The sequence below is a fragment of the Falco biarmicus genome, chromosome 4 (assembly GCF_023638135.1).
Source record: "Falco biarmicus isolate bFalBia1 chromosome 4, bFalBia1.pri, whole genome shotgun sequence".
NCBI lineage: Eukaryota > Metazoa > Chordata > Aves > Falconiformes > Falconidae > Falco > Falco biarmicus.
The window spans coordinates 61783722-61804005 of record NC_079291.1 but is presented as its reverse complement, the minus strand read 5'-3'; the positions used below and the strand labels follow the sequence as shown (position 1 = coordinate 61804005).

The 20284-nt window shown below is 43.4% G+C and overlaps 1 protein-coding gene across 14 annotated transcripts in view; it reads left to right on the top strand.

Annotated features, from left to right (window-relative positions):
* MAP4 (microtubule associated protein 4) overlaps positions 1-20284 on the top strand; it is a 170719-nt gene that overhangs the window by 85174 nt on the left and 65261 nt on the right. For 13 of the 14 annotated variants that reach the window (XM_056333974.1, XM_056333975.1, XM_056333967.1 and 10 more), the window contains one exon: positions 16556-16687. In XM_056333974.1, the coding sequence (XP_056189949.1) occupies positions 16556-16687 (132 nt within the window). Of the gene's footprint in view, positions 1-9532; positions 9820-16555; positions 16688-20284 lie in introns of those variants that run through there. The other variant, XM_056333976.1, reaches the window with a different exon arrangement.

Genomic DNA, 20284 nt, shown 5'->3' with positions numbered 1-20284 from the left:
GGATACTGATCAGAGCTGTGTGGTGTGTTTTGCTGAAGAAATCTTGCTGTGGTCTTAACGCATCCCATTCTCTTAACAGACATCCCTTGCCTGTCAGGCTCCTGCCTTCCCTCATCTCTTCATCACACAGTTCAATCTTTCCGTATTTGAGTAGTTAGCACAGCCTGTGTTTCTCTTTGAACTCTCTGTTTATGGCATAAATCCTGTTAGTTCATTGTTTAGGTCCCTTGCATGACTTTGAATTTCATAATGGCAAGCTTTGTCTCATGTCTACCATTCTGATACTCAAAATCACTGAACTTTCCCTGGATGGCACCCTGACAGTTTGCTGACTTCATCTTTTCACTTCATTTCATTTCATCAGGACCCTTTCTCATTTCTAAGATTAAAAATAAAAATCTTAAGCCTGAGTTATTCTGGTTTCTTGATCTTCAGAGACTAATAATTAGTTATGTTCCTCCAGCAAGACAGTATCCCTTTTGACATTGCCTTGCCACTTCTCACTTAGCCAGTTTTTTATTTACCTTTATGTCATTTCTCTGTGTTTCCAGTTTCTCTAACATTTCCCCTGGCTACAGATAAAAATACGTTGCTTTCAGCTAAGTCAAGTCTTCCGTGTTTTGTCTAGGAAATTGGTTATGTTACATCTCTTATGTTAACACTATCCTGTTTTTTCAATGATGCAAACAGCTTATCTTTCAAAATGTCACTCACATGAAAACAGTCTTGCAAGGTTTTAGGGACTGATCAAGTGTGTCAACAACCAAAATGATTGATTCTGCTTAAAAAAAAAGAAAACTCTGCATTTTTATGTATAGTTCTTGAAGTTTCAGATAGTTTAATGCAATATTCTACTAAAGCCATAGTCTCAGATTCAGCATAAATGGGAACCAAGTAATCAGTAAAAGATCCCAATTAGAGTTGCCCAGTTTAGTAGCTGAGAGTTGAGGAAGATTAGATTTAGCTGATCAGACTTTCAGTTAAAAAGAAACATACATATATATGTGTGTGTGTGTATATATATATATATATATATAATATATATATATATATATATATATATATATATATATATATATATATATATATATATATATATATATATAAAAATATGTAAGCTCTATTGGTTTCAACTACCAGTTGTGGTTTTTGTGTTGATTATAGAGGAGCTGGTCTTAGGAGTCACATCAATTTTTTTACTACTTATTCTTTAGGTTGTTCATTCTTTATCATTTTGTATTCATTGAAGTGATTTACTCAGAAGCTAGCCTTGAAAGGCAGTCCTGCTTGTTGAAGGAGTAATTGCAAGGGAGTGGAACTAGAAGATCTTTCAGGTCCTTCCCAACCCAAACCATTCCAGGATTCTACGATATAAATTGCTGTTTGCTCTTCAGGGTTATGGTTAGTTGAAGATGAACTGAGTTCCACGGATGCCATCATTGTGGGGCCTTCCCTACCAAGGCTGCTGCATAAAAATGTTTCGGCACTAAATCTCAATTAAGTAAACAAACTTAACTAGAGCAGGATGTCTCAGTGTGCATCTTTGAACTGAGTGGTTAATTAAAATTTTGTGTTTCAAACCATACCTACATAAAATTATGGGGAGGGGGATTTGAGTTTTCTCTTTTTTTCCTCATTGATATACTTGGGGGTAACCTGCCGCCTAATGATGTACAGCACTTTTTTTGCAGCCTTCGAATGTGCTTTCCAGTTGGTGCTGCGAGTATGCTGGTTGCCAGTGCACAACAGACACATGTTGCACCTTGGCATCCCTCTGCAGAGCGGGGGGCAGCTCATAAGATGTGGTGCAATGCAGTTGCCCAGCTGTGTTTCAAGGTCAGACTTTCTGTGCACTGTTGTATTTTTCCTAAATTGAAAACAAAACAGAAGACTTGTCTGCCCTGACTGCAGAAATGCCCTGCAGTGCATTCAGTGCGGTTCTGGATGTGGCTGGAGCTTCATGGGCCATGAAAGTCTTCTGATAACCCTGGAAATGTCCAGTCTACTTACTGTCAAACAGCCGGAGCATTAGCGGTTCTGCTTTCGCTCTCTGCCTGAGACCCGACTCTGTCAAATACATCTAGGTGAGACAATTCAATATTAGACCAGAGATCTGAGGTAATATTTTTGTTTTCTTTCTTTCCTTTCCATCTTGGGTCTATAGGATGTAGGTGAGAGCTCCCATGCAAATATCAGCTGCAGCAGCCTTTTCTTTTAGGCGAACTGCTTCCATCACATGGCTGTGTTCGATCTCAAGTGGCTTGTTCAGGTACTTTGTATTAGTTTTAAAGAGAGAAAATAGTATTGACAAGGTTTATTTAGCACTACAAACCACCAAAAACTCCTTAGTGAGGAATTAAAAAATTCCTAGAAAACTGGCTGACTCTTTACAAGACTGTAAATTATAACGATTTCAAAAGAGCAGAGACAGCATGTCACTTTTCTCATTCTCTAAGCAGAAGCTTCCTGAATAAATAGTAATAGAATTGTAGATTCTTCTAGTATTATATAAAGGGCTTCATTCTTTGATGTCCCTAGTGTCATTAGTTTGACACTAGCTGGGATTAATGGCCATAAAACTATATTACAAATGTGGCAGATTTCTCTTGACTGCTTCTGATTCCTCATGTGAGCTCGCCGCTTTGCCATGGGATTTTAAAAGCGGAAAGTAGGTCACCACAACGTGTGTGAACATAGGCTGAGAAACGGGCTATAATCTCAGCATTAAACAAACATGACTGTAATGCTGAAGGGAAATTTTCTATTTTAAGCACTTATTTCCGTTATCACTATCTCATTCTGCAGAACAAGCTTATGGGGACTTCTCTATGCATGCATCCACAGATGGGGTTCAGGAAGCAGTGGAAAAGATATATATATATACACACACTTGTGTGTGTGTGTGTATACATATATGTATCTGTACGTATTTATATGTTTTGAGAATGACAATATATAATGTCACTTGTGAATGGTTCCTGTGGATCTCATGTGAAGCAAGCGGGGAAAGAGTGAAAGTGCCAAAATATGTAGGTCAAAAGAAACGAAGCGTTTTGAATCTAAGCAGCAATCAAACACTGCCGGTTCTGGGGATGGAATTACTGATACCATGCGGTTGAACACAGAGCAGTATTACATTAAAATTTCTCAGAGTTCCCAGGTTCCATGCATATTTATAATACATTCTTAGTCTTCCGAGTGGCTTTCTTGCTAACAGCTCTGGGCGTCTGGATTTGGGGATAAGTGTTGGCTAAGTGTTGACTTATGGTCTAGAAATATCTGAAATAAATGTTTTAGATTTTTTTAACTAGGAGAAGGGTTAATAAGTAAGCTGGTGCTGTCTCTATGCATGTTTTTACTTATGAGAGCCGAATGAAGGTAAGGATAGAAGGAAAGGTGGAAAGCAAGCAAGCATGATAGGTTTGGCTATTTTTAGGTAAGTAAAGGTATGAGCAGCAGGCAGAAAATGATAGTGCATTGAAATTATCTTGGCAGTCAGGGATCTCATGGGTTAAATCTGTTGGGAAGATGAAATGCTAAAAAACTATTGAAGGCAAGATTCATGTGTATAGGCAAGACGTTTGTAGACTGTTATGAAGGTGGCTGTGTCAGGGGTTCTTTAAAGGGCCTGGAAAAAAGGAGGAAACTAATAATGGAAGCTAGGACTTATAGCTCAAGAGATTTAAAAACTACACAAATTATGGTACATAGTGATTTACAGCTACTGAAGTACACAAGTCAAAATGAAGGGACTTTCTAATTTATTAGACATAAGAAAAGGTTGAAAGAAAAACTATTAAACAGGGGTGGAGGAGAAAATGATGCAAAAAATGCTGCAGTATTCAAAGCCTTGTGTCCTTCAGTTGAGCTTTTTATTATTTCGTTTGGGCAGTAGCACTGTTTCACAGGGGGTAGCGTCGGCCTCAACAGCAAGCCGTGGCACACAGCAGAGTACAAGCAAGGTGAGCCTCCGACCCACCGGCACAGTCTGGAACTCGTGGCGATGGGGCAGGAGCTGCCAGGTAATAGAACAGGGCAAGCACCGTACCCAGGGTAGAGATATGAAGCATTACTAATTGGCAACCTTATTTGAATTAGTGAAAGGATACTAGAAGAAATGATGAAACCATGAGCTTACAACCAGCTAGAGAGCAGCAGGGTAATAAACAGGAGGCACTGCTCCGAGAACAGTCTTTCAGGCTGATTTTGTTTGCAAGGTAGCAGATGAGGTGTAGGTAAGATGAGGTGCGGTGAGTAAGAATGTGCCCTTGATGCAATTTGCTTGTTAAAAGTTTTGAGAAGAGACAGCCAGTTTTGTGTCCTCCTCAGCTGGAGAAAGAGCTCTTGAAAAGTACTTACGAGTGGATCGCTTTCAAGTAGTTGGCTGGGCACTTGAGATGTGATGGTGTATGGACCTTGTTCCTGTATGTGTTTCTGTCTGTAAATATTGACTTCTGAAAGAATACAGTTGGAGACTGTGATCATTTGATAGAGACTGTAAGTACTTTTATTTATTTTTACTTTCTTCTCTGGCCCCGATTACATTTGAAGAAAGAATTCAGCAGAGAAGCACTTGGAGGTTTTCAGGAGAGAACCTGGGAACTTAGCAGATCACAACCGAAATGCAGCACGGCACAGGAAAGCAGCGGCCACGTCCTCGCAGGAGCGGTGTGTGTGAGGAGGTAGAGGCAGTTATTCTGCTCCAGTTGCTTTTGATGACGACTTGGCTGGGTTGCTCTGCCCAGTGTCTGTCAAGCAGGCAAATGGAAGACGGTCTGGGGATATGGGGAACGTGTGATGTTTAACTGACCCATGAAAAGACATCTCAAAAATGAAATATTTTTCTTGGAGAGAACAGTAATTGGTTAATCTCTCTGGCATGGGTAAGAAGAAATCCTGTGCTATCTTAAAGATAAAAGAAGCATTTTGTGTCTAGCTGAAGAGAAATTTGCAGGCTTATTTTTCATGATATTTTTGGGTAGATGTGATTTGGTCTTGGTACAGAAGAATAAAGCTTAGAGGAGGTTGGAGTTCCTCAACACAAGTTACCAAATCATCATCAGGTAGTATGTAGGGGATGTTTTCTTCAAGAATTTTACTGGCTTTTTATACCTCAGGTGTTTGTTTATTTTTAAATCTGTTCTCTGGCTCCTGGATTTCCTGGGGGCGGGCGGGGGGCGCTGTGCTTTGAAAGTCCCAGTCCCTACTTGCAGTGTGCATTAGCTGCTTGTCGGTGTTCATGGTGTCCTGAACCCTCTTTAGCTATTAACCTCCATCCAGCTGAAGCTCAGGATTCCCTGTAACATGTCCCAGGGACTGGCCCATCATCTCGGCTGGACTGCAGGTTGTGCCTGGGCTGCTCACTGCTGAGCAGTCCTCTGGTCCTCAGTTCCATGGGGTGCCCATGTACCCCAGAGGTGCCTTGCAGCACGTGTCTCGAGGCCAGGGCTTGAACATCACCACCTGTTCATGCACAGCACCCGTGGTTCCTGCTCATTGCCCAGACTTTTGGGTGGCACATCTGTGGTGCATCGTGTCCCTGTAGTAATGTTTTCTCGTCCTTCCCCACCCACAACTCCAGAGGTTTGGGGGAGACCTGTGTCCCTGCTCAGGAGTCTACTTCCATTGCCTGGAGGAAAAGGACTCCCAAACCTGTCTTCCTTGAAAAGCAAAGCCCGTACGCCCCTCCAGGGTGGCAGTTCGTGCCTCTGTATATCTGTGTGTGAAGGGCTTGAGCATTAAGCTCAGCACTGACCTTTGCTGAACGAATCCTTATGCTGGTTTGTTGCTGCTGCTTCAGCTCTTCTCAAAGGCTTCTCTCTGAAGTACTGTGCACTTATTTTGACCCTGGATTAATCTAGAGCAGTCAGTCTTCTCAACATGTGCAACTGCCACGTCTGGGATGCTGCTCCAGCCTCTGCTCGAGGAGATAGAATTATGTGTTTGAACCAGAGCATTCCCTGAATCAGTACAAAGCTGTTTAAATTTGGTAACAGCCCTTTCAGGGGAAATAACTTTTTCCTGCTCAGAATGAGGGATGACAGCACTCTGGGTCACAGCTTGCTGCTGTAAACTGCAGTGTCACTGGCTTGTGGTGACAGTGTAAGGGACACACTCTCCCTGCTAGGGGTAGTACCGAGCATGGAGGGGCTGTAGTCCACCGCAAAAACTCTTTGGGGCTTCCTTCCTTGTGCCTTGTTGCAGCATCATGCTGTGCTGGTGGCTTCCAGATTGCTCTGAAATCAGGAGGCTTTTGTAGGATGTTAAAGCAACACAACTCGGTGTGAGACTTTTATGGAAAGGTCAGCTATACTTATTTCAAACAAAACTCTCTTCACTTGCTATCATTCTCTCCTTGCTCGCACTCGCAGACCTGCGTATCCACAAGCACGAGGTCTCAGCTCAGGAGCTGTGGCCGGGCTGGCAGCATGGAGGGTGAGGTTCCACCACCTGGTCCTCACATCTCTTGGGCTCTCCTCTGGTGCCAGCATACTGGGTTTAGGACCCCCCATCATAAGAAGCTGGCAGCTCCCGTGCTGTGAGTCTTTAGCCTCAGAAGTTTGCTTATTCCAGCTTCATAAATTTTGGGCAAGGCTGCCTGCTCAAGATGTTCAGATACCTTCTTGTACGTTGTTCTTCTCAATTAGTGAGGCTGGATCCAAGGCCAGGGGATGGGGGAGTGATTTAGCTGACTCAGTGTTGGTGTTACTGCTTTGGGTTTTCTGTATGTAGAGATGTTCTTTTATATTGTCTGCATCTTGTGTTGGGCCTGTTGAACAGGTTTGTGGGTTTTTTTGCATGGCTTTGGATTGAAATACTCACTTTGAAGTATATGCAGAAGGCCCTTAGCTTTAGGAAGGAAGCCCAAGAAAACAGTAAAACTGTCTGAGTTGTATCACTTAGCTCTCCAAAATCTCACTTAAGAAAAAAACAAACAAAAAGCCCAAGAACAGCAAAAACTAAAAATATTGAACCATGCTTCAAGTGCCCATTTTTAAAATGCCTGGTAACATGGGCAGCATTCCTGTAATCCTCATCTTCCTGCAGAAAACACAAGTATCGTCCTTTTAATTCACCGAGCAGATACCTGCTCAGAGTAACACTTCATGGGTAAAAGAAATCTCCTAGGCAGAGCTGTTCTGTTTATATGTGCCTATGGCAATGCTGTGGAAATAAGTCTTTAGAGAGCCTTGTGTTTAAAAAGAGGACTTCAGATGCCTTCGTTATTAAAAAAGGTAGAGTCTATCAAGTGCGGTTCTAGATGGAGGAATCCCAAGAGAGTATGTGGTGGAAGCTGTCCTGCATGGCAGTCCAGAGCGTTGTTGGTGATCGATAGAGACTTCCCCAATAATGTCTGGGATGCGCTAATGGATTACTCACTTCCCGAGCATCTGACGTTCCCAGCAGGAAACAGGAGCATGAGAACAAACATCGCTTGTACAGCAATTAGAGCTGAGGGTGGGAGGTGTGCTTTCTGTGCATCGCTGGTTCTTCTTTTCAGTTGATCGTGAAGCAGTTGCTGCTGAAGAAGTGCCTCTATGGGAAGAATAAGTAAGGAAAAAAAGCTATACAATAAACTGTAACAATTGCATTTTATTTTCCTTGCAGATTTTTTTTTTCTTAAGGAAAAATGTGAACCTTGTGTTGAACTTTGAAGTTACTGACTTTGCATCCTTAAAGTCAGGAGATACTGGTTCTGACAGTCGTACGCACTGAGCTTTTTTAGCAATCTGGATTATATAACAGCATGGAATTTCAGCAGGAAAGCAGTAAAATGCTTCGTGAATTGTCAGCGCCATCTGAAATGCCCTCTATTCCTGTAATATATTGCTGATCTTCTTTCTCCCATCTGACTCAATGGTGGATCTTAATTTGCTTCTCATTGCGGCAAATTAAAGTATTTAGTGTAAGCTCAGCCAGATTTGGTTTCAGCACTAGCTCCTGGTAGTTAAGCTTTTATCTTTTTCAAGGGCAGAAACATTTTTCTCCAAAAGCAGCAGCTGAAGTGCCTGTGAAGGCTTAGGAGGCTGGAAGGATGCCTTGAGTCCAAAACCCTTGCTAAGAGCAAGGAAACCAGAGGAGGCTGCTCGGGCTCTGTCTGCTGAGTGTCGAGTTATCTCCAAGGACAGAGACTCCACAACCTCTCAGGGCAACCTGTCCAGTGTTCAATTTCCCTCAGATTTTTATTTAAAAACAAACAAACAAAAACCCAGTTTAAATGGAGTTGCCTGTATTTCAGTTTGACAAGAGGAAAGTCACTGGGCAGGAAGTAACCAGTTTGACAGCTCTAGTCTTGATAAATTCTTCTCCAGCAAGGCTGCCAGCTTCATGCTTTATGTATTTATTAAATGCAAAACCTTCTTTTAATCTTGAGCTCTTATCCTCCTGGATAAAAAGGTACAAACTTCCTTTGGTAGGCTGATCTACATCCTTTTCCACGTAGCTGTCTGTGTTTATGCCTTAGAATTTGGGTATTAGTGAAGCTTGTCTGTAATACTAATTTCCAGTGGGTTTAAGACCCTGCACTCTGAACTGGAGTAGAAAAATATTCTATGTTGCAAAACAATGAAACGTAAGAAAATACTGAGGAGATACTCCTGTGAGGTTCTTTGTTTACTGCAAAGCCAGCATGCACAAGGGGAGCGCTGAGCATCTTTGAAGAGGTACTGTGTAAAGCTTTAAGGTGAGGCTTTTGTATCCCTTACCCTGCGTAATGCATCGATGTCCTGAGCGAGGGGAGGAGAACCCAGAATGTCTTGGCTGCCTGTAGGGTTTTTTACCTGATGTTCCATGCCTCCTCCTATCCTATATAACACCTCTGGTTAGCATATTAGAGGTAGTACCCCTCTGTGTGCATAAAAAAAAATTGGAGACGACACACAGGCAAGTATCTTGAGAATCTGCGTGGTGGGAGTTGGAAGTTGCTCGTGTCGGTGACTCTCCGTAGCAGCCTGCTGAGCACAGCTGTGCAGAGCAGAGCCTCACGCAGGGACTGAGTGCTACCAAAACAGCTCCAAATCTCATGCAGAATATAAAAAATATGCATGTTGCCAAACTTGCTTTCTAACAATGCTTCTTAAAGTTCCTTGTAAAGGTGGTAGTATACCATACTGTGCAGAGGAGGTATGGACTTAGTGTCTTTTGAGATTGCTGAGAATTTATTGCAGGGCATGGCTTGTTCTGCCGACTGGCAAAACTGTCGGTCTTGGTGGCGATTTCAGCAAGGCAAACTTGGCATCCATTTAAGATACTAAACCAGTGCAGTGATCTGGTCAAATTAGCTTTAAGATCGGCTATATGAATGAAACTCTTAAGCTTCTCTTTTTCTGTTTGCTTGACTTGGTGCTGGCAGGGACATCTCACGGCTGCAGACTCATTAATTTTGAAGATACTTGACCTCTAGCTAGAGATCTGGTCGGTGACCTATCAAGATTAGCATCTCCTGCAGCGAAAAGGCTTTATCATGGTAATCCCCTACTAAGAGTGCTCCTTGCTGGAAGTTCACTGTGTGATGTCCTGCATGTTAGTGGGTACAGATATTTTTTTCTTCCAGAGGTCTGAGCACAGTAGGCTGTCCGTGTTGGGAGCATCGGTGTTGTAGGTTGTCAAAAGTGCTGTTTTGTATGGATTAGCTTCTGAATTGGTTTATGTGACCGAGCTGATCTTTGCAGAGCAAATGATAAAACAAACAAATCGACGCTGTCAGCAGCCCTACTAAATGTTTTGTGCTCTTTCTCGGGAACCTGCTGTGGGATCAGTTCAGGGAAGGTGCTACTTGCATGGGATCCATATTTTTACTTTCAGAAGCAACTTTGCTTTGTAAGTATGTTGTTAATGGTATTTTTTCTTTAAGCAAACTTTGTAAGCTGTAATCCTACGTTGGTTTATATTATCAACAGTCGTAACCGGATTTTCAACTATCAGCAAGCTTTAATGCTTGCTAAAATTACTTTCCAGGTTTGTGGGATCTGTCAAATTTACATTTTGTGTTAAGTACACTATCTGCTGCTGAAACATATTGATAGGTGCTTTCAGAATCTATTATCGTAAGAGTTTGGCTAGTCATTTTTGTTTGCTTTTATGTCTTTTATTTGTAGATCACATATAGACTGTGTTTTTTAGGAGGGTCTGCAGAACTGGGTTTGGAACTGAAAAATCCTCTTTTTCTACAGTCCTTGGGACCGTGTTTCTGAGATCATGTTTCTCATGTTCCACCAAACTTGTTTGGATAAGGAGGAACGGAGTATTGGGATGGGATGGGGACGGCACAGGAGCTGGAAGTGTCTACTTTCTAGCTGTATGGCCCGTAGTGTTGAAAGACACTTGGACTGGGAATAGCAAGGGTTTTTTTGCTAACGCTTACTCTGATACAGCAATCTTTGTTCTCCGCTTGCATTGTCCCTGGCACTTGCATGGTGAAGATCAGCTTAAGCAGAGGCACGTCGCTGGCAGAGGGGAATGAGCGGCTGCTCTGGTCTCGGGAGCCTTGTGCCTGCTCCTGACCCGGCTGCCTCGGGCACCCGACTGGGTTCCTTCTTACGTCGTTTTTTCTGCTGGAAAGCAATGGTGGTTTTGTTCTGGTTGGGTTTTTTTTGTTTGGTTGGTTGGTTTGGTTTGGGTTTTTTTTTGGTTTTTTATTGATTAGCATATGTTATGAAAATATGCAAGTCTTTTTATAGTTCTGATGATTTGACAGAGGCAATTTTGGATCCTCTTTTTTTTTTTTGGATCCTTTTTTTTTGGGGGGATTTTGCTTTTGGATCCTCTTTCCACCTGGCTTTTAGGGCTTTTGCTAGAGCTAAAGATTTGCAAATAGCAATGCAGTTTTGCCCAGCGGTTATAGCAATTTGATTTCATCTGATGTTGGATGTAAATGTTTCCCTTTACACTTCTTATTTTTCTGCTGCCTTACTGTCCTGCTCATTCCTTTTCCAGCAAGGTGTATGGCTGAGGGAGATTTCCCATCCCTTTATTTAAAGGCACGAATGCAACCTGTCCACTGTAAAAAAAAAAAAAAAAAAGTAGAGGTTTTACTTGTTGTATACTTCTGGCTTGCTTCTGGTTCGCTGGGACCCTAATTTTATGTTCTTCCCCTGTGAGGATCTATTAATAATGGCAATATACCATTTTTGTGGTCTAGTATTTGTATTTGTGGTCTAGTATTAACAGATTTAGTTAAAATATTTGGATTTCAGTCAATGTGTGCTGTACAGTTGATCAGGCTTAGCGTGGGTCCAATCCAAACATCAGTTACATTCATCTTTGAGAAAGTTCACGTCAAATTTTTTTAACTGCTCTCAAGCCTCTTCCTTGCACTGACAAGGACATTCACAGTCTTCTGGGTTTTTTGCTTTAAATGGAGTTTTATAGACAAACAAATGACAGGCTTCTGTCTGGAAGAATTTACAATAGAACATAATTAAATCCCTTGCTATCCTGTACCACAAATAATTGTAAATAATAATGTCTCTTGACACACGTAGTGGCACTTTATCTTCAAAGTACTTTGCAAATCTAAACAATCATTGTTGTCTTAATAAAATATTTTCTGCTTAAATTGTCACCTTTAACCTACCCTCAGAGTCAGTGATCAGCTAGCCTTACCTAGGCTGCATTCTGCTGAATGTGAGGGGTGATCGCCTTCACATGTTCCCTCTCCTGCGTGCTGCTTGTGCACAGTTGCACCCCGTCCTGTGCCCAGAGGAAGCAGAGCTGCCGTAAAGCCAGGCCTGGGGAGCTTCTGTGTCCTCTCTGGTGAGGGTCCTGCACCCGGGTTGGGGCAGTGCCAAGCCCAAACACCGGCTGGGTGACAATGGGTTGGGAGCAGCCCTGAGGAGAGGGACTGGGGGTGCTGGTGGGCGAGAAGCTGGACGTGACCCGGCCACGTGCGCTCGCAGCCCAGAAAGCCCCCCGTGCCCTGGGCTGCATCCCCAGCAGCGTGGCCGGCGGGGCGAGGGAGGGGGCTCTGCCCCTCTGCCCCGCTCTGCTGAGACCCCCCTGCAGCGCCGCCTCCAGCTCCGGGGCCCCCAGCATAAGGAGGGCACGGACCTGTTGGAGCGGGGCCAGAGGAGGCCACGGAGATGGCCAGAGGGCTGGAGCCCCTCTGCTGCGCAGCCGGGGTGGGAGCGCTGGGGCTGTTCAGCCCGGAGAAGGGAAGGCTCCTGGAGACCCTGGAGCACCTTCCAGCACCCAAAGGGGCCAGCGAGGAAGCTGGGGAGGGGCTTTTCCCAAGGGCCTGCAGCGCCAGGACAAGGGGGAACGGCTTTGCGCTGAGAGAGGGCAGATGGAGATCAGAGCTGAGGGAGAAATCCTTCCCTGTGAGGGCGGCGAGGCGCCGGCACGGGCTGCCCAGAGCAGCTGTGGGTGCCCCAGCCCTGGCAGTGCCCAAGGCCAGGCTGGACGGGGCTGGGAGCCACTGGGGCTGGGGGAAGGGGGCCCTGTGCGTGGCAGGGGTGGGACTGGGGGGGTTTTAAGGGCCCTTCAACCCAAACCATTCTGGGATTCCAAGTCAACCATGTCAAATGTAGTCATTTAGCAGAATAATAGCTAAAAGCCACTGGCAGAAAAGCACTGTCCGCCTGCCAAATCAGCACTGCTTTTGGGTGCTTGTGGCATCTGCAGGATTGTAGCACAAGAGGTAGGAATAATTCTGCTGATGGTCAGAAACTGAATTTATTCAAACGCTATTCTTCAGTGCTTTCTCTTGGTGGTGTTTACATGGAAGCGAAGTAGTAGAAGATCTTGTGTTTACTAGAATTATACTTTGAATCACCATTCTCTGACCCTCAGAGTGCATATAAGGGTAAAAAATAAATGCATTTTATTTTTATTTAGTTGGATTACAGTCTGAATAGGAACTCTTCTACTATTGCGAACTTCTGTTAGAACATAATATTGTTTCCTGTAGTTAGTGCTCATCTTGTCATGGTGTGTCAGTACCCAGCCTGGGGCTGGTAGGCAGCGTTCTCTGCATTTTGAATTTCAGTAGGAAAAAAACCATGTTTCCAGCAAGTTACTTGTTCAGTTGTTTCTTGTGGGACACTCAAGTTCAAACACTGGTGCCACGAGCCATCCTGTGAATAGCCTGTCTCATTTCCCTTTGAAGATCCAGTTCCTTTTTGCTCACCGCAGCCACAGCATGGCACATCTGGTACAACATTGTTCAGCCCCCTTGGAAATGGAGCACAGCTGGGACATCCCTGTCCAGGGCACCTGGGAGCTGGAAGCACCCAAGCACAGGGCTTTGGCCAGAGCAGGAAGACAAGCTGGGGTGCAGCGTGGGCTGGGAGAGCCCGTGTCCCACTGCCCGCCAACGGAGCCCAGCTGCTGGTAACTGAATCCTGGTGACACCATTGCTGCCTCCCTCTGAATTTAGGTAGAGAAATGCTACCCTAGTCCTCTGCCCTGTCTGTCACGCCACAGTTCATGTAATGCCTTGAAGGGAGTTAAAGCTCATTAATTCTTCTGCCTTTCCTGGGGATTATCTGTGAAGTCCCTGCTAAAGTGTATTGCTGCTAATGACTCAAAATAGGAATATGCAGACCGTCATATGCCTCTGACCTTGCAAAGTTTTAGACCCCAGGGACACTGCATGTCATTGAACTCCAGCGTTTAATTATGAGAAGTAGTATTTATGTACTAATCTGAGATTTTGCTGTGTTTCTAACTTAACTGAATCCTCTCCAGTTCTTGTAAAAACAAAATATCTGATCAAATTGCCGTAACCACTGATTGATTTGTACTGGTATTGTTTCATTATTTTGTGATGTAAACAGACCAAAAAAAGCACAAAAGACGTCTTTCGTCTTTCTTGCTTTCTCTCCCTTTATTATTATTAATAATTTTTACAGTCTCTCTGTGAATCTCTGTTCCACCTTGCTATGAATTCTCTGCAGCTAGCTGGTACCTCACCCTTCTAGAAAAGGCAGTGGTTGTTGCTTTTGTATACCAGCATTGTGTTTTTAATTATTGCTTCTGTTGTGTTCCTTCTGTGTGTTAACATTGGTTCTGCTTTTATTAACTGCAGTTTTGCACTGGATTAAGGGTCGTCTTCAGGGGTATGTTTTGAGGCACACTATCAATTTCCTTTACTGAGCTCCAGTCTTGCAAGTAATATTGTTAGCCTAAGTGAAGGTAAAAATATTAAAAACATAAAGAGGTGTATTGGCAAGAGCGCATAGCATATTCCATTGGGGAAGGAGAGAAAGAGTTGGTCTGAGAGAAAGAAAGAAAGAAAAAAAAATATTTTTTTGGAAACTGGAATCAGTTTGAAAGTCCAATATTGTCAATAGAAGAGTCGACAAATTCAGGTCTCTTAAAATGAAAATTAATCTTAAAAGTCATTAGTCTGGTTATTTGGTTTGAGCCTTGCCACTGCATTTGTCATATTTGAAAACTTTAGGACTTATGTTTTGGTCTCTTTCAAATGACTGCAGGATCTGGCAGTGTCTTTGAAAGCTGAAGTAATTGGGTGTTTTGCAGTAACAGCTGAGACTACGAGGGAGCTACAATAGAGTAGCCAGTATTGACACAGCTGTAGATCAGGATTTTTTGTGCATTAATTTTAAGTGTAAATCAAACTTTGTATTTATAGCTAGCTTTCATATGCTGTACTTATTGATACGTCTCTTATTTGCAAGGAGAGCTTAATTTATGCCTTAGTGCTTTTTCCTGTCCTAGCCATTACAACTAGCTGCTGCTTTTGTTTCACAGAATAGAATCACAGAAATGTTTGGGCTGGAATGTACCCGTAAAGGCCATCTAGTCCAACCCCCTGCAGTGAGCAGGGACATCTTCAACTAGATCAGGTCACTCAGAGCCCCGTCCAGCTTGTTTCCAGGGCTGGGGCATCAACCATCTCTCTGGGCAGCCTGTGCCAGTGTCTCACCACCCTCAGCATAAAAAAATTCTTCGTTGTGTCCAATCTAAATCTTTCCTCTTCTGGTTTGAAACCATTGCCCCTTGCTTGTCCTGTCGCTGCAGGTCCTGCTAAAAAGTCTATCCCCATCTTTCTTATAAACCCTCTTTAAGTATGGACAGGCTTCCATAAGGTCTCCAGGAGCCTTCCCTTCTCCGGGCTGAACAGCCCCAGCGCTCCCAGCCCGGCTGCACAGCAGAGGGGCTCCAGCCCTCTGGCCATCTCCGTGGCCTCCTCTGGCCCCGCTCCTATTCTGAGGACTCCAGAGCTGGGCACAGTACTGGGATTTAGAGGGCTGCAGCACTCTCAGGGACCTCTAAATCCCAGCCTCCCAGGACAGAGGTGAAATCCCCTTGTTCATGAAGATGTTGGTGCAGCTGGGGCTGTTGGCAGTGTTTTGTACGTCTGCGTATTGTGGCAGGAGTGTAGGGATGCTACAGACTCTTGTTTATCCACTAGTTCATCCCAAGGTGCCGTGCTGGGAGGAGTGAATAGGCTGGAACAAAGTGGAGATGTTATTAAAAACAGAAAGATTAAAAGGCACAGAAGGTGAGGAAGAGGAGAGCCCACAGTGTGTCTTAGTGCTGCTGCTGGAGGGTGTCTCAGTTCACAGCTGAGCTTTCTTGCTTTAGTTTTCTACATATCTTCTAGCTGCTTGTAAGGACTTCAGGAAGAGGCTAACCTGTATATTTTCAATATTCCTTGTGACAAACCTTATTTATGCAGTTTTATGTAGTCTAATTTCTTCTTTATTTCCATGCATTTTTCTGTGGGACATTTGTAGGCTGTGGAAGGTGCCTACCAAAGCTTTGGTAATAAAATACTTGACTCTACTAACGTCTCAAATTGCTGAAAGCTGTTAGTCTCAGTGCAGCTGTTTTTAACATGGGCAACAAAGAAAGATTAATGTTTTCCTTGGTCAGATACAAACCATCAGGTGTTTATGTGTTCAGAGAATTGTCTTTATTGTAAACTGGGGGAAGATTAGGTTTAAGTGTGAAATATAAAGGTACACAAATAAAGGCCTCTGAAGTATTTAGGGAAAAGTTATCACTTAAATGATTTGGAGTTTGTCTTCCTAGTAAAATAGAGAGCAAAACCATCCTGTGGGTACTGTATGTCTGTGGTGGTGCTAACATTTTTGTAAATATGGTCAGCTTTGGTGCATACGAGTTGATGCCTGGGCAGGAGAGTATGGGGCTTTGGCTTGCCCTCCTCCCCACTGTGACCTGATGAGCAAGTTGTGTTCAGCGTTTCTGTATTGACAGACAGGAAAGCTTCGCTACGCCTTGCAAGTTGAGGGTCGTTCCAGCTCTTACGTTAATGAAAAATCTCCCTAAAGATGAGTGTGAGGAGCTGGTGTGAATTGTGTGACATTTGAAAGCAGGACAGCACTCTGATGTGTGAGTCCATTCTTGATCTTACATGTGTATCAAGATGCAGAAATTCCCATTACTCTGTTTCTTATATTTGAAGAGTTGTATCAAAACAGGAACAAATGAATATTCATGGTCTCTGGTTTGGCTAACAGCTCATGTTACTGTTGGCCCCTGAATGTCATATCATGCCGTAACCTATTTTAAATATTTCAGTTTAATGTTTCACTTTTGACTGTGTCATTTTCTTCTCTAATCTCAGTATTCCCAGGAGAAATCATGGATGAAAAGCTGTCTTACAAAGAATTTCTCGATCGCAATGAGTCCTGGACGATGGACGACAGAGACCTGTGCTTTGAATCACAGCCCGTATTCAGACCCATGGAGATGGCTGGTATGACTGTATTAGTATTACTCATAAATCTGTAGCATCCGTTATTTCATCAGTTGTGTAGCACGATAGAGCCCTAGCCTGTCTATCCCTGAGGGTGGGTTTGTTCTCTTGCCTTGTACTCACGCCTGTGTTCTTCAGGATGTGTTGCTCTGTTTTCCTAAAAGGTGTGACATTTTGACACCAGCTACCTTAGCACATCAAGCCCCTAACGTGCCCTGGAGCACAGTCTACCTGGTTAAAAATAGAGTTGCTAGTCCGGCGTGTTAGAGCACATAGTGTGGGTGTGCAGATTTCCCCCTGACTTGGCTCACATGGTGATAACACTTTTTGGTTGACTCCCACAGTTTAACCACTCTAGAGTGCTGTGGTTTTCATTGCAAACCTTGCCAAAATTGTCGACAGCTAAAAGCCAGTCTTCCCTGGCTCTCAGAAATGCCAGTTCCAGCTGTCACGTAGCTGTGTCTGCAATGCAGGTCGGTCTGTTCCAGAGGCAGCCTGTGTAGCTGCTGACTCTCTTGAAAATTAGATGAACCTTGTGTAACTTGCTCCTGCAAAAAGATACCCTTTCACCCAACAACTTTCACCTAATTTTATCTCATTCTTGAGAAAGCTTATGGAAAATTACTTGCTAGCTCTTGGAGGGTATGAGAAATGGATGTGCTGCCCAGATTATAACAGGCAATAAACCTGGGAAAGATACTGGCTGGAACAAGATGAAACTTTTTTCTGTGTATATTCTTGAGCACTGTAGACCTGCTTACTAAATTATTTTCTTGGTATCTGAATCTCATGTTGACTAAGAGATTCTGTGAAGAAATTACATATTGTTACAGGAGTGAGCGACTGGAACAAAGAGTTGCTAGCTTCTAAAACACAGTTGTTGGATTTTTTCCTTCCCATTGTTTTGTTAGATGAAAGAATGGGATGTTGATGTAGTTGTGCTCAATAGCCAGATGACATACTTGTTGATTAGGAGCAATTTGCATACCTAGCCCACCACCCAGTATTCTTTTGGCCTGAAAAATGTGAATCTCTGGGTTATGGGTTGCATGAAACCACATTTCCTTAGGTTTTGTGTCTTCAGAGTACCTTGCGCACCTGTATGTGCATAAGGTACCGTGTATGCTTTGGTATGAAAGTATTCTTCCATACTGCTCTGTGTCAGCAAGAGATTCTGCCTAGAGGTTAGTCAATTCCCATAACTGAGCAGAGGCATCAGAGGGGATAGACAAGCTTTAATGACTTGTCAGCAGAAGGAGAAAAATATGAACAGCAGACTTGGAAAAGTCTATGGGTTTTTTAAATATTTTTATACACATGCTTTGGGAAACAGTACGATGATTTCCCTCCCAAGGAGAGAATTCGCTGGTCAGTGGTGTAACCGGTCTCCTGACCAGCATTGCTGTAATTCCTTGTTCCTAGGTGAGAAACATGGGAAATGCCAGCTCTGCCACTTCTGTGGGCAGCTGAAAGAGTGTTTGAGTCTGCTCTGGGCTTTGCTGTTGTATGTTACAAACACTGTGTTGGGATCTGGCAGCGGCACCCAACCCTATTAAAGTAACAGTTGTGAGCAAAACTGTACATATCTATTTTACACACTGTCTGTAATGAAGGGCTTGTTTTTAAAATGTTACTGTAATGTAGAATGAATAAAACTCAAAGATGATCTAATTGCTTGCGAGCTTTGAAGGTGCTGCAAAGCCCTTAATCACAAGTGTGTCATGATTTATTACTGTAACTACAGGTAAATATCTAAGCATGAAGAGCTCCTATTTAAGCGATCTGCAGTAATATGCTTCTCTTAGCCCCCCATCATTGGCAAATCGGAACTACGTCTCTGAACAGCGAAGGATACTAGTGTCGGTGGAAGCGAGTTAAAAAGAAACTTCCGTAAATGTTTTATTGATCTTGCCTCCAGCTGTCTAGAAGCAGTGCTTCCAGATTCTTAACAAATGTCTGGCTTCATAATATTCTAAACAACCTGCACATTTTCAGCAAGTAGAGAATTACTATAAGGGATCACTTCAGGCAAGAACTGGTACTTCCCTGAACTGGCTGTATCCCATCCATACCGTTCATCCTTACCCACCTGCCTTTCCGTTTCAGCTGCAGTGTGTTTTGCTAGAAGCATCACTTTGTCAGCAGCAGAGGAGCATCGCTACCAGTCACAAAACCCTAAACCCTGAGTAGGGCACAGGCCCACTTCAAGTCTGTGGAGGGTCTTTGGAGATGGGAAACAAAAGTTCAGCCATAACTCCTTCCACTTCTCCCCATTCTCCCTCTGCAGCAGAGATGGGCTTTAATCTGGGTCGCACATTTTTGCCACATCATCTAACGGCTGGACAAAGAGGGTAGATCATCAGCATCTCTTTTAGTTTTTAAATTGGTTTCAGTCATGATGCTTTTTTGTGGGTTTGGGGGGTTTTTGGTGGGTTTTTTGGTTGGTTTTGTTTTTTGTTTTTTTTTTTTAATTGGAATAAAGGCAGTTTAAGCTTGGTAATATGGTTTTAAACAGCTTGAAATTAAAATTTCCTACAATTTACTCTGAAGCAAGACATTTTCTTGGCATCTTAAATAGTCTGATGGATTTATAGAAGAGTTCATGCAGCTCACCTGATCTTGACATCTTGGAGCACTGTGGGTATGTGAACATTTGAAGTTTGGCCGTCATCCCCACAGATAGCATGCCTGACATAAAAATGAATAGCAGCCTTCAACTGTTTTAGCAACTTTATTTTTAAAATAAAAATTAAAGTTTTAACAACTTTAATTGTGCTTAACCGGAAGAGTTAAGTGCAGTGTCTGAAAATTGGTGTGTGGCAGCCATTTCAGGAACAGAAAGTTCCTCACCTCCTGGGTAATGCCACGTGTGAGAGAGTCATGAGAAATGTCACTCGTCTGCAAGAGGCCGCTTCAGTCGAAACCTCTTGTTGCTTGGCTGTGCCTGTCTGGAGGGAAATGCGATGGATATCTGGCATAAGCCAGCAAGATGTGTTGGGAATTATTGATCATAAAACACATCCAAAGGTTTGTACACTACAGGATAACTTGAGAGAGGAATGGGATGTTACATTTCCTTTCCCTTGCAGTGTTTTGCCCTTGATGGCTATGGTACAGTGACTAACTCATGGGAGGGTCATCTTCTCTTTGTTTTATTCTGTCAGTGAGGTCACCTATCTGCTCTCTGACTTGCATTTCAGCAAGTAATCCACCTTAAAAAAGCCAGCACGGGACTTCTCTCGTCCCATCTGGTTTGAATGCCCATGGTGATTACTTGAGGGGAAAGGAGATGTGTGCACACAAAAAATAAAACTTGCAGAAAAGGAATTTTCTCTTGGTGCATCCTCAGCTGCTGGATACTATCTTTTGCAGATGGTATTGATATATCCACTTAAAACATGGTCCAAAAGCAAAGCAAAGCTAATGCACCTTAGACAAACCGAAGCTGACACCAGACAACATGCAAACATGGACGGAAGATCCTGAGAGCCCCACCAGTGCGTCTGGTCTGGAACTAAGGGCGAAGGCTGCTCACCTGCCCGGGACACGGGGAAATGTGTTATTTTGCTCTCTGGCTCGTCACTTGGTTAAAACACT